The following is a 13,579-nucleotide window of genomic DNA, read 5'->3' on the forward strand; positions in this document are numbered from 1 at the left end:
TTTGGCTATATCCCACGTTTAGATCTTCCTCCACTGCCTCGCACTGGAAACACTTTTCCTGTTCCACCAGTTGTTAGGTTGCCTCCTTATGTAGTTGGAAGAAGACCATCGTTCACCCCATTTTCATTTCCAATTCCACCTTCTCGTTAATTTTTTTTATTATTGAAATTTCACCTTATTGTAAAATTAAAAACAAAAATCTTATTCCTAGCATACTAGCTAGGTTATGTAAGAGAGTGTTACTGATGATTAAAAAGATGCTGTATAAGGAAAATTTGTATGATTTGCTTTAGTTTAATATATAATAAAGGTCCATGTTGAGTCAAGATTTGATTGTGTTTAATATGTAATAAATGAAAGAAATAAAAAGGATAAGGTAAGTATTAAATTTTACAGTCCCGGCCCACTCGGAGTGCTTCTTTTCACCAAATTGAAGCCGACAACTTTGACCCGTGAATAAGCCTCATTGCGTTTTATTATTACAAAGACAATTGGATTGATTGTTGTTTTATGATATGTATGATTATGATCTTAAACTTAGTTAGTCAGCATTTGGTTATTGATATACAACAATCAAATTTCAATATATATGAATTTTTAAACGAAAATTTCATCAAAAGAACTAAATTTGAAAAGAGATTGTAATTATACAATCGGGTATGATCTGGTTAGTCTTCTCATTTATGTGAAAAGTGAAAGGTCTCGAATTCGAATCCTCTCGACTACACGTGTTTTCACCAGTTGTGTAGTCTGCAGTATTATTTCGGTCCGATGGACCTCCCAATGAATAAAAAAAATTATCCAATCAAATATTCATTAAATTAGGTTATTGGACTTCAAACAAGGGTTTGGTGTGGGAAGTGGCAAAATTAATTAGTTGATGACTTCAAATATTATTTGGTGGAAGCATGTTTTAACCTCATTACACATAAAAGTATAGATTTTCTGACTTGGAAATCTAGCCAACCACAACTACCTTTGACAACTTACAATTGGAAGCTAAGCTAACCAGGAAATAATAATCAACTTCAAAGAATTTCACAATTTTCCCTAACTAAACCACCTACCTACAAATCTCATTATCTATATAAGCCCAAAACCAGACATTCATTTTCTCTCATCCCAAACACGATCAAATCCCTTTTCTTAGTTAACTCTCATAATTAATTATGGCCTCTTTCAAGTGCTCAATCCTTATTGCTTTCTTCATTGCTTTGTCATTTTCAAGCATGGATGTTGGCTTAGCAGCCCGTCATCTTCTGCAATTGCCTCCATTGCCTTCTGTGCCAAATTTGCCAAAGCCTACATTACCACCATTGCCTACCAATATCCCAACTCTGCCTCAGCCAACATTGCCAACTACACAGCCTTCTTTGCCCAACCCAACTGCACTGCCTCCACTTCCTAGCTTACCCACCATGCCTGCTGTTCCAAAGCTCACTTTGCCTCCATTGCCAAGCATGCCTTCAATCCCCACTATCCCAACTACAATTCCCTCTATTCCGTTCCTTTCTCCACCACCTGGCAACTAATTAAATCTTTGAGGCATCTTTTATTGCACTTCGATGGAGTTATTTTGTGACACTGATCATAGCTTGTCTTTTTATTTATTTTACGTGTTTGAGCATTGTCAGTTCCTCGTTATGATATTTGTTTCTACCATTGTATTTCTTGATTGTTGTCTTTTTCTTTTAAATATTTGTATACCGTCTTGGCAACATTAGCCTATTCATTTTATTCTGTATCCAATATATATTTATTGTTTTAATTGATCAACTTATCTAGTAAAAGTAGGAGATTTGGTTTAGTCTAGGGCTCTCTGTTTCTCCTCTATTTGTTTTCTTAAAATATTTCTTGGAGTTTCTTATGTTTGATTTGAGGTGTTCAAAAAAATAATCACATACTTATATTAACTCATTAATCACCAATACTCATTATTATCAATTCCTGCTAATTATCACCACTGGCCATATACTGGCCACCATGACTATTCACTGACGATACTGAAATTTGTCATTTTATATATTTTTTCTTTATATTAATAATAAAATTTTAAAATATGAAATTGATGTAATTTCAAATATTTTTATTAATTTTGATAAAAAAAATACTTCTTAATATTATAAATTGTAAATTTTAATATTCTTTAATTAATTTTCAGTATTATAACCAAATAACAAAAAATATATTATTAAAAAAATTTAAAAATAAATTATTTTCCGTTAAACAATCAGAGAGGAGAGCCAAACTAGAAAACTTTATATAATTTTCCGTTACTTTGAATGTAATTCTAGGAATAAAATTTCACGTTTATAACAATATTGAAATTCATGTTTAGTCTAAACCTGCAATAATATTTGCCAAGATCCCACCAAAGCCCAATTCCGTTTTGGTCAATTGGACCGAATAATATATGAAATCAGGTCATTTTCTGTTGGGAATGACCGTTAGTCCCGACTCATAAGCATCAAGCCCAATTAAGTTTTTATTTTAATTAATAAATAATAAAGAGAAGGAAAGCTAATACCCATAAAATTGAGTTCCTTTAATATATATATATATATATATATGAAAGTTGAAATAAAAAGAAAATTCAACGCTCTTTCTTTTTTTAATTTTTAATTTTTCTTTTGTTAGGGATTTTTAAAATTTTATTATATTTTTCTGTATTGTAATTGGACAACTTAAATATTTTAATTAATAACTATTCATATTAAATGATTTAAATTACTGAACCTTACTTATAACTAACTATCTATCTTAAAACACGTTATTTGAATTGCTTAAATTATAAACTACCTAAAATTTAGCTGAATTTTTAAATCCAAACATAATATATCTATCTATTTATATATCTGCATAAATTTTTTTTACCAGTTTTTGGGTTTTACTTTATTTATTAGTATTGGCATTAGACCTTAAATATTTATTGAAAATATAAAAAATGTTATCTTAATATTCTATTAACCATATTAGCTAATTTAAATTATAGAACTTTATTTGTAGAATTATCTACAATAATCTATTTGAATTGTTTAAATTAATATGCTATAGATAAAATCTAGCTATTATTAGATAAATTTTAGCTATTATTAGTTGAATTAACATAGTATTCTACTTTTTATAAAACACTTTACTACATTAACACAGTAATATTAGCTTCCACTGTCTCTTTATAAATATGGGAAGCCTTTTCACAATGAAAAAGATCCCATAAGCAAAGAACATATGCTTTAATTTTTTTTTTCTATATAGTTAGTATCCATAAAAGATTGCATATGCATATTCTACTTCTTTAATAATTATTTAAATTTTTTAAAATTATTATTCTTTCAGGAAGCCATATAAGGATCAAATCTCGAAATCAATTCTCATCAAAGTATGACGATGTTTGATGATTTGGTACAAAATTTATGATAAACTTTTATACCTTTCAGTGGTAAACTTTCATATGTGCGTTAATATTATAAAGTCAACTTTTTTTTCTTTTTGTAGAATCATACATTCTCTATCTATGACCTAACTATCAATAGGGCTTATCAATAAAAATTTATTTCAAATAGAATTTTGGATAAATTTATTGTTAATTGTAACTACGGATAAAATTATATGCACTAAGTATAAGTGTTATCTACAAATTTTTAAAACAACTTGAGAGTGGTCACATCATATGCACCAAGTATAAATGTTATCCACAAATTTTATGTCTTGTGGTTTCGACTTATTTTTAATTTTAATTTTTACATTTACATGAGACTTATACACTAAGTGTAGATAAGTCTTATCCTCTGTTTGGTGGATGTGCTAAGTGTACGTAGGACCTCACAACAGATATAGGTCTTATAACCATTAGATAACTTTTAAATTATATTCAACAAACCATTAAAGAGTATCAAACTTATATATACGCGATATATGAGCCCACCTATGGACCAAACCAATCACAATAATAAATTTTTAAAAACTTATTTCAGTTTTACCATTAAAAAAAAAAAAAAAAAAAAAAAAAAAAAAAAAAAAAAACTCTCGTTTGAAAAAAAAATGCATTTTTCATTTGTTTGGTGCAAGCATGGACCTATAAATTCTCCCATCAAGTACCGCTCACTTCACTAGTCCCTCTTCCCAAACAAACCAATAACTAAGAAGTTCGAGAATTAAGAGTTGCTCTAGAGCTATGTTGCCACGTCAAACCTTTAGCCGCAACCATCTTAATCTACAGCTTTTACCAGTTCGCTTCAATCCTGCAAAGATTAAATTGCACTGTGTATAATTGAACAAGAAAAAGAATGAAACTTTACTAATGGAGGATATAATTTTAAACAAAACCTGCACAGCGAGCAGCAGAATTCCAGTGTCCTTCGCCATGGATGTTGATGTAATTTATAAGTATGGCGTCTTCTTCCACACTCCATGGACCTCTCCTAAAGTCCAGTATGGCGTCTTCTTCCAAAGTCCATGCGCCTTTCCTTATGTCTGTATATTCCTCTTCTTCTCTCTCGCATGAAGCACAGCAGGATTCTGCATCTTGTTCATTATTGTTTTCCAAAAAGACCTGATCTTTTTGGTTATTGCTCATGGTGATCCTGATCTGACCATTCATGTCATCAGTTTTCTTGAAATTTGCAACTGAACTGCAACTTTCGCTGCTCACTCTATCACTGCCACCACCGACATAATTACAAGAAGACTGAGAACTACTTCCACGTGGATCATTACCAGCATCATCCCAGCTTTGGCCAGTGCTAGAAGAGGTAGATCCAGAATTAGGACTTGACTCATCTGAGTCAAACACCCAAAACCTCATTTTTCCAAGTATTTCCTTTTCGTTTTTCTGCCGATGTTTTAGAACTCTTCTTTATTTGATTTCTATACTCTCATTTAACGGAATGAATTTTTTTTTCTTACTTCTTCTTCACTATCATTCCATGCTTCAAAGGCTTGAAATTGCATGGTATTTATAGGCATAAAATTACTATGACAAAGCAATAAAAAATTTCCTCCACATCACAATTGGAGAAAATTTCATCCATGAGCCCATGACCAATATCTCCACTTGTTAGTCCTAATTATTTTTTTTATTAAATTTGTGTTGATTTTTTTTTTTTTAAATATGTGATTCACTTTGTAAGAACTTTAATAAAGATTGATATATTTATAGAGAGAGACGTAGATTTGGAAATGAGAGAAAGTTCCAAGAGCTTTCTTTGCCGATTGCGTTGTTATTTTCCGAGTACTTTCATGCTTTCCTCTTTTCCTTCTTTCCCGCCTTTTCAAAAAGATGGTTTGTGAATATATTCTTTGCGTTGTATGAGGATGAATGGGTAACAAAAGTCTGCTAGTAAAATAATTAGAAATCAAATCTTCAAAGTTGAATATGTTATCAAGAATAAATTTCTGTATAATCTGAAAAAACTATTTATTTTATTTTTATGGTTAATTATTTAGTTATATAAATAATAAATCTATATATAATTGTGGGAATGAAGAGAAATAATGGGATTTTTTACTGAGATTGAGATATTCTAAAATAATCTTAGTCGTAGCCAATTAAAATTTTCCACTTAAAAATATATATATAATTTTTGTTCAATTTAATTAGATATCTTTTATTAAAATTAATTTTTTAAATAAATACATGTAGATAATTAGCCTTCAATCAGCATTCGAAGGGATCAGCATTCGAAGGAATGTACACAATCAGCACTTGAAGGAATGAATAATAAGGCATTTCAGTGCTAGAGGAAAAGGAAAGGGTTCGAACATAAATCTATTGTTGGATCTACATGCATTTACCATAAGACTTTGTCTTAGTATGCAAATGTATTTTTATTTTATATTTCTTAAAATTGAGAAATAAAGAGAAAAAGGAGAAAAACATAACAAGAAATAGCAAAAACAATAGAAAGCAATAAACAATGTCGTATTATAAGAATAAATTACAATAATGGAAGTAAAAACAATGGTACTCCAACAGATTTATAAGAATTCCACTAATGGTTCAAAGCAGCATATGAAAGTTTAGTTTCCAGCTGGAGGAGGGGAAAAGAATGGAATAGAGGGAATTGTAGTTGGGATTGTGGGAATTGAAGGCAAGCTTGGCAATGGAGGAAAATTCATCTTGGGCACAGTAGGCATGGTGGGCAAGCTAGGAAGTGGAGGTAGTGTAGTTGGGTTAGGCAAGTTTGGCAAAGTGGGTTGTGGGAGAGTTGGAATATTAGGAGGGATTGATGGTGAATTTGGCATCGAAGGCAATGGTGGCAATTGCAGAAGGTTGCGAGCCGCTACGCTAACGTCCATGCTTGAAAATGACAAAGCAATCAAGAGAGCGAGAATGAAACAATTGAAAGAGGTCATGCTTTTATGTGTACGTTCCTCTAATATTTGACTTTCTTATTGGTCTGGATGAGAAAAACAAGTTCCATTTATAGGCTTATATAGCTGATGAACTACGGCATAGGCACCATAATCACAAATCCCATTTTAGTCATTTTTGTTAGTTGACCTTTCTCATCAGTTTTCCACTTAAAGTTGATCAATGTAGTTGAGGAAAGATATACACATATACTGCTATAACATGTTTTGAGTCAAGAGATTTGATTGTGTTGTGTCATATAGCTAGGTATACATTTTCTGCGATCTAATTGATGGGTTATCTAACTGACTAACTTTGAGTTCTAGCTGCCAAAAAATGGAATAAGTCATCAATCTTCCACTCTTTACTGTTTAATTTTTTGTAATAGGAAATTATTTTTTAAATGAAAGAAATAAAAAAGATATAAGACAAGGTTGATAGTAGGCGAGCCTATCACGGTTTGTATATGGGTCAGGTTTTGGATTTGAAAATACCAAATTTTATATTGTTTCCATTCGGCTAATATTTCTTTTCACAAATTGAAGTCTGCAACTTGACCCATGAATAACTCTCCCTTATCTTCCACATCTTGGAATGTCTCTAAGTCCAATTTTTTTTTTTTTAATTATCACAAAGCTAATTGGAACATTAAATTCATAATATGAATAATAATGATATTAAACTTAGGGATCCTTTGGTCATTGGAATACAGACAATTAAATTTCAGTATATATGAATTCTGAAAAGAAAATTTCATGAAAAGAACTAAATTTGAAAATAGATTCTCTTTTTGTAATTATACAATTAGGTTAGGACTTCAAACAAGGGTTGGGTGTGGGAAGTGGCCAAAAAAAGCCTGATTGATTAGTTAATGACTTCACATATTATTTGGTTGAAGCATGTTTTGACCTGATTACACTTAAGAGAATAGATATACTGACTTGAAAATCTAGCTAGCCAACCACAACTACATTGAAAACTTATAGGTGGAAGCTAAGCTAAACAGGAGAGAATAATCAACTTAAAAGATTTCACAATTTTCCCTAACTAAACCACCTACTCACAAATCTCATTATCTATATAAACCCAAAACCAGACATTGATTTTCTCATCCCAAACATATATCCAAAGCCCTTTTCTTAGTTAACGCTCATTATTAATCATGGCCTATTTCAAGTGCTCAATCCTTGTTGCTTTCTTCATTGCTTTGTCATTTTCAAGCATGGATGTCGGCTTAGCGGCTCGCCATCTCCTGCAATTGCCTCCATTGCCTTCTATGCCAAATTTACCAAAACCTGCACTGCCGCCAATGCCTACAATTCCAAGTCTCCCACAGCCTACATTGCCAACTTTACCAACCACTCAACCTTCGTTGCCTAAGCCTACTCTGCCACCGCTTCCAAGCTTGCCCACCATCCCTGCTGTTCCAAAGCTCACTTTGCCTCCATTGCCAAGCATGCCCTCTATCCCAGCTACAATTCCTTCTATCCCGTTCCTTTCTCCACCGCCTGGCAACTAATTAAATCTTGGAACGTCCGTTTGCTGCACTTCCATGGAGTTATTTTGCGACACTGATCATAGCTTGTTTTTATATTTATTTTATGTGTTTGAGCATCGTCAGTTCCTCATTATTGATATTTGTTTTCACTATTGTAATTCCTGATTATTGTCTTTTTCATTTAAATATTTGTATACCATCTTGGCAACATTAGCCTATTCATTGTAATGTGTATCAGTATAAATTTATTGTTTTAATTGATTTTAAATAGTTATGTTTGGTGAGGTTGTCCAGATTTTTTTTACTTAGTTTATCCAAGCCAGGATGAGTATAAGTGAGGAGCTTTCACTGAGTATAGTTTTTCCTAGATTTAAAATAATAAAATAAATTCATATTTTCAAGATAAAAAAAAGTCATATATGGTTGAATAATTGTGTTACAATTTAAGTGAAATACTCAACTTATTCATCTCCTTTACATGGCATTAGAACAAATTCGACTTGATTAAGTTATTTTTCAATTCATTAGTGTCTAATTCCAACGAGGCCTATTCAACTTTAAGGGCAAAAGGCGCAACTCAATTTTAGATAAAGGATTTCAAATTTCCAGTGTCAAGTAAAAATCTTGTCAGTTGCGATTGAGAACCTTTTAGTATTGCTTATCAGTCCAGACATCTCAAGCTAATCTAAAACCACAATTTTTTAAAAATTGGTGCTTAGTTTAGTTTTATTTAAAACTATAAAAAATTAAAAAGTTGGCTGATTTGTTGTTTTGAAGTTCAAATTGAGCCAAATTCAAAATGTGTTTTTTGGCCAATTAATGGGTAAAATATTTTTAATCAATATTTACTTCATCCATAAAGATGAAACTCTTGACCTTACTTAAAAAGAAAAGAGTATCTAACCTTTCGTTTACACAGGGGAGTTGATACACTTAAAAGTGTTTTTTATATATCTCATCTCACACAAAGTGTTTGGTATATGTCTTTCCAATCATAGTACATTGAACCATTAATACTGCCAAGTGTTGATGCTAGGGGGTGTTTTGACCCGTGGAAGATCCGGCCGTGGACCAGGTTTGACTCGTGGAAGATCCAGATACGAACCGGGATTGACCCATGGAAGATCCAGATGTGACCTGGTCTTGACCAGTGGAAGATCCACATGTGAACCAGGCTTGACCCATGGAAGATCCGGATGTGACCGGGGCTTGACACGTGGAAGATCCAGATGCGGCCTGGATGCGCTCAATTAAACGAGGCATCCAAAGGTAGCGCATACTATCTTTAAATTGTTTGCTATTAACGTCACATTTAAGCTGCTTTGCTTGCTTTTGGACACTCCTTGTCCAGTAGTTCTTTATCTCATTGTCTGTTCTTCCCGGCAAATGCTGCGCTATTTTTGACCACCTTTAACATTTAAAAAAGAAAAAAAAAAAAAAGATAAATAAATGCTAGATTAGGCCAAGAAAATAAAAACCTAGCAATAACCAGATATTTTTTTTTTTGTATATAAGCCCTCGAAGGTAGAACATAAAAGGTTTTTACCCTCCCCACAAAGAATCAGATCAATTATTTGATAATTAAGTACCTGTTGCCCCATCGAGAATGAAGTTCAAGAATTAAGAGTTGTTCTTCAAGAGTTATGTTGCCACGTCGAATATCGGGCCGCAAATAGTTTAACCATCTTAATCTACAGCTTTTACCAGTTCGTTTCAATCCTGCAAAGATTGCACAGTGTACGTATTATTCAACAAGAAGAATGAAAGGTTACGACAGGTTGTTGATCAGCAAAAGTGGATTACATTCCTGGACGAACTTCATTTGCAAGGTAAAGATTTGGAAAAAAAAAAAAAAAAAGAATGAAAGGTTATTAAAGGTAATTAATGAAGGATTTAATTTTAAACAAAACCTGCAGAGCGAGCAGCTGCGTTCCAGCGTCCTTCGCCATGGCTGCAGACATAATTCACAAGCGTCATGTCTTCTTCCACAGTCCATGGACCTCTCCTTATGTCAATATCTTCTTCTTTTTGGTCATCTTTATCGGAAATCATCTGACGATCTTCATGGTCTGGGTTTACAAGAGATCCAGGTTCGAGGCCCCAGTTCATGTCATCAGTTTTCTTGAAATTTGCCACTGAACTGCAACTATTATCACAAGAATGCTGAGAAGTACTTTCAAAAGAATCATCACCAGCATCATCCCCGCTCTGTCTGGAGCTAGAAGAGGTAGATCCTGAATTCGTAATCGACTCATCTGAGTCAAAGACCCAAAACCCCATTTTTCAAAAATTTTCTTTTTGTTTGTCTTAGAATCGTTTCACATCATAAAAGAATTAATAAAGGTTACAGACATTGATTTGAAAAGGAGAGTAATTTCCAAGAGCTTTCCATGTCAATTGCCTTGTTATTTTCCGAGTACTTTCTTGCTTTCCTCTTTTCTTTCCTCCCCACCATTTCAAAAAGATGGGCTGTGAATATATTCTTTGCGTTGTATGAGCGTGGCTGAATATATTCTATCGTTCACAAATGTCCGCTTCTAAAATAATTAGAAACCTAATCTTAGAAAATTGAATCCTGTTCTCAAAAAAAATTTTTGTTTTTATTTTTATAGTTTATTATTTAATTAAATTAATAACAGGTATAATTCAAATACCATCCCATTAATTCAACCAACATCCCAAAAATTAAATATTTATATTAACAATACAAGGTGTTACGTTTTAAATCCTAACATTCTTTGGTTAGTGCTGGGCCAAAAAAATCCCCAAGTTGGATGACTTTAATGTTTGGTGACATTGTTGCTCCATTTCCGTCCTGTATTTTTTGGACTGCTTGTATTGAGAATATTTTTTACTATACAAAATTTAAGCCAACCACCGAAATTGTAAATGAACCGAATCCGAGTTATTTATGAGTTATTCGAAATCTAGCTTTCTATGCTTATTTAATAAATAAGTCAAGTAGTTGAGTCGAAAAAGTGGATTGAGCTACTCAGAATTTAATTAATTTGATAAAAGATTGTTCTGATTTACTTTTTCATAATTGTTTAATAAATCAGTCAAAAACCAATGAATCACTCATTTATACGTATTTGAACAAAGTAGTATATAATTTAATACATTTCTATAGATTTTTAAGCATAGATATAATTTTTAAAATTATTTTCTAATTTTAAATAATATAATACTAATAATTAAAGTTTTCACATTTACGATTAAAAAAAAAAAATTTAAACTCTGTGAAGCCTATTTACGCTTGTGAGCTTATACTCGACTCAAATAGGCTTAACTCGTTTATTAATAAGCCAAGCCTGATTTAGTGAAAACTCAGTAGGCTGTACCCCCTACCAACCATAACTAAATTTAACGACTTATATCTGGAAGTTAAGCTAATTAACCAGAAAAAATTAAAGTCACTATTTTCCCCAGCAAAATCATTTACTCGTGATCATAAATCTCAGCTTCTATATAACCCAAAACCAGACTTTGCTTCCTCATGCTTGACAGAGCAAAGATCATCAATTTGCTTTAAGATCTATCAGATATCCAAAATGGGTTTTTCCAAGTGCTCAATCTTTGCTATTCTCTTCATTGCTATATCATTTTCAAGCATGGATGTTAACGTAGCAGCTCGTCATCTTCTGCAATTGCCTCCATTGCCTTCTGTGCCAAATTTGCCAAAAACTACATTGCCACCATTGCCTAACAAAATCCCAACTCTGCCTCAGCCCACATTGCCAACCACACAACCTTCTTTCCCTAACCCAACTACACTGCCTCCACTTCCTAGCTTGCCTACTGTTCCTAAGGTCAGGTTGCCTCCATTACCAAGCATGCCCTCGTTTCCTACTATTCCAAGTACCCTTCCTTCTATTCCTTTCCTTTCTCCACCACCTGGAAACTAATTTTCTTTTTAAAATCAGACTCCAATGCCACTGAACAATACTCATTATTTGGAAACTAAATCTTTGATATGTCATATGTCCCATTGCCTTATCTCTACGGATTTTTTTCTTTTTTTCTTTTTGTGACACATTGTGAGCTTGTCTTTCATTTACTTTTTGTGTGTTAGCATTTTTTTCCGGATATGTATTTGTTTCTGTGATTGTAATTTCATGTATTTATTTATAATTAAATTGAGCTTGATGGAATCTGACGCATATTTTATAGTTACATCTGCCAAATTAGCATTCCCAAAAGGCCAACAACCAGGAAAGAGAACTAAAAAATCTTAGTCACCTAAATCTTTAAGAGCTGAAGTTGTTCACATAATATTTCTTTTAACTGAACACATATCGATTTCACTATAAAAATAAATAAAATAATAAGCATTTTCTAGAAACCCTTCCTGGATTGGCTCAATATAGAGTCCAAGTGGTATAGAAACAGATTTTTTATATTAATTTATTTTCCTTAGGCTACCTGTCTTTAGATTAGTCCACCTACATGGTACAATTACTAAAAAATTATTAAGTGAAAAAAAAAAAAAGACGGTCTATCATCAATTCTTAAAAGTAAAAAATTGAACATATTCAAATTTTCAATACAAACGAATGCTTAAAAATGAAATATGAAAAAAAATAGAATATATTCATATGGATTTTACTCTTGAATAAAATATAATAAAAAATCAATTAGAGAAGAATATAAAAGAATCTTGAATAAAATATAATACAAAAACAATTAGTAAAAAAATATAAAAGTTTTTTAAAAGAAAAGATTTTACCTTAACATAGATAGATAGCTTGTCAATTTAGTGGTAAATGCATGTACGATTCAGTAAGATTCGAATTTTCCTTCCCCGATACTCAAAAAATAAAATAAAATAAGAAAGCCAGCCGCCCACAAGATGATATTTCTTTGCAAACTATTTAGGGTGGAATTAGAGGCCATCTTTGAATATTGGCAATATAATTAACCATCTCTCTACAACTTAATTAATAAATATTGGAGCAAATGATGCTAGCTTTCAACAAGTATAACAAATTATTATTATTATTAATTTGGAAATTCAAATTACTGACATCATCACCCGCAAAAAATCTGGAATTGAAGAGCAAAAAATCCCTTCAATGTATAGCAAGCCGTCGTTAACCTTCCTTATCGAAGCAATTTTTTATATGTAGTTGAAAAACGAAAAAGGAGCCATGGGAAATTGGCTTTCCAGGTAGCAGTGGATACGTTGTCTTTGAATTTCCTGACCTTACTGATGCGGTTTCCCGCCTTTTCAAAAAGATGGTTTGTGAATATATTCTTTGCGTTGTATGAGGGTGAATATATTCTATGGGTAACAAAAGTCTGCTAGTAAAATAATTAGAAATCAAATCTTCAAAGTTGAATATGTTATCAAGAATAAATTTCTGTATAATCTGAAAAAACTATTTATTTTATTTTTATGGTTAATTATTTAGTTATATAAATAATAAATCTATATATAATTGTGGGAATGAAGGGAAATAATGGGATTTCTTACTGAGATTGAGATATTCTAAAATAATCTTAGTCATAGCCAATTAAAATTTTCCACTTAAAAATATATATATAATTTTTGTTCAATTTAATTAGATATCTTTTATTAAAATTAATTTTTTAAATAAATACATGTAGATAATTAGCCTTCAATCAGCATTCGAAGGGATCAGCATTCGAAGGAATGTACACAATCAGCACTTGAAGGAATGAATAATAAGGCATTTCAGTGCTAGAGGAAAAGGAAAGGGTTCGAACAT

The 13,579-nt window shown here is 31.9% G+C and overlaps 6 protein-coding genes across 6 annotated transcripts; 3 read left to right on the forward strand and 3 right to left on the reverse strand.

The window, feature by feature from the left end:
- Window positions 1–1,101: 1,101 nt before the first annotated feature.
- On the forward strand, window positions 1,102–1,807 carry LOC105631747 (uncharacterized). Its single transcript, XM_037640036.2, has one exon. It carries the CDS (start codon window positions 1,170–1,172, stop codon window positions 1,530–1,532), a length of 363 nt encoding a protein of 120 aa, XP_037495964.1. The 5' UTR covers window positions 1,102–1,169; the 3' UTR covers window positions 1,533–1,807.
- Window positions 1,808–4,029: 2,222 nt separating this feature from the next.
- Window positions 4,030–5,115, reverse strand: LOC110009244 (hypothetical protein). The gene is made up of 2 exons (XM_020678378.3): window positions 4,327–5,115; window positions 4,030–4,241 (listed from the first exon to the last, which is right to left on the reverse strand). Exons 1-2 carry the CDS (start codon window positions 4,802–4,804, stop codon window positions 4,186–4,188), a joined length of 534 nt encoding a protein of 177 aa, XP_020534037.1. The 5' UTR covers window positions 4,805–5,115; the 3' UTR covers window positions 4,030–4,185.
- Window positions 5,116–5,899: 784 nt separating this feature from the next.
- Window positions 5,900–6,412, reverse strand: LOC149495326 (uncharacterized). Its single transcript, XM_089723522.1, has one exon. The coding sequence runs from the start codon at window positions 6,352–6,354 to the stop codon at window positions 6,019–6,021; it is 336 nt and encodes a 111-aa protein (XP_089579648.1). The 5' UTR covers window positions 6,355–6,412; the 3' UTR covers window positions 5,900–6,018.
- A 1,036-nt stretch (window positions 6,413–7,448) lies between these two features.
- LOC149495327 (uncharacterized) lies at window positions 7,449–8,129 on the forward strand. The gene has a single exon (XM_089723521.1). The coding sequence runs from the start codon at window positions 7,515–7,517 to the stop codon at window positions 7,869–7,871; it is 357 nt and encodes a 118-aa protein (XP_089579647.1). The 5' UTR covers window positions 7,449–7,514; the 3' UTR covers window positions 7,872–8,129.
- Window positions 8,130–8,774: 645 nt separating this feature from the next.
- On the reverse strand, window positions 8,775–10,332 carry LOC105631628 (transcription factor MYB78). Its single transcript, XM_012213802.4, has 3 exons — window positions 9,761–10,332; window positions 9,440–9,569; window positions 8,775–9,258 (listed from the first exon to the last, which is right to left on the reverse strand). The coding sequence occupies exons 1-3, from the start codon at window positions 10,128–10,130 to the stop codon at window positions 8,883–8,885; spliced, it is 876 nt and encodes a 291-aa protein (XP_012069192.2). The 5' UTR covers window positions 10,131–10,332; the 3' UTR covers window positions 8,775–8,882.
- Window positions 10,333–11,326: 994 nt separating this feature from the next.
- LOC149495328 (uncharacterized) lies at window positions 11,327–11,961 on the forward strand. The gene has a single exon (XM_089722833.1). The coding sequence runs from the start codon at window positions 11,402–11,404 to the stop codon at window positions 11,753–11,755; it is 354 nt and encodes a 117-aa protein (XP_089578959.1). The 5' UTR covers window positions 11,327–11,401; the 3' UTR covers window positions 11,756–11,961.
- The last annotated feature ends 1,618 nt before the right edge of the window (window positions 11,962–13,579 follow it).

This window comes from Jatropha curcas, chromosome 6 (genome assembly GCF_041381405.1).
Source record: "Jatropha curcas cultivar XTBG-Jc1 chromosome 6, XTBG_Jcur_1.0, whole genome shotgun sequence".
Lineage (NCBI taxonomy): Eukaryota > Viridiplantae > Streptophyta > Magnoliopsida > Malpighiales > Euphorbiaceae > Jatropha > Jatropha curcas.

Coding starts and splice junctions, on each gene's coding strand:
- LOC105631747 (XM_037640036.2), top strand. CDS start 1,170: ATGGCCTCTTTCAAGTGCTCAATCCTTATTGCTTTCTTCATTGCTTTG.
- LOC110009244 (XM_020678378.3), bottom strand. CDS start 4,804: ATGAGGTTTTGGGTGTTTGACTCAGATGAGTCAAGTCCTAATTCTGGA. Junction 4,242..4,326: donor TTCTGCTGCTCGCTGTGCAG/GTTTTGTTTAAA, acceptor TAATCTTTGCAG/GATTGAAGCGAACTGGTAAA.
- LOC149495326 (XM_089723522.1), bottom strand. CDS start 6,354: ATGACCTCTTTCAATTGTTTCATTCTCGCTCTCTTGATTGCTTTGTCA.
- LOC149495327 (XM_089723521.1), top strand. CDS start 7,515: ATGGCCTATTTCAAGTGCTCAATCCTTGTTGCTTTCTTCATTGCTTTG.
- LOC105631628 (XM_012213802.4), bottom strand. CDS start 10,130: ATGGGGTTTTGGGTCTTTGACTCAGATGAGTCGATTACGAATTCAGGA. Junction 9,570..9,760: donor CGCAGCTGCTCGCTCTGCAG/GTTTTGTTTAAA, acceptor CAATCTTTGCAG/GATTGAAACGAACTGGTAAA. Junction 9,259..9,439: donor CATTCTCGATGGGGCAACAG/GTACTTAATTAT, acceptor TAAATGTTAAAG/GTGGTCAAAAATAGCGCAGC.
- LOC149495328 (XM_089722833.1), top strand. CDS start 11,402: ATGGGTTTTTCCAAGTGCTCAATCTTTGCTATTCTCTTCATTGCTATA.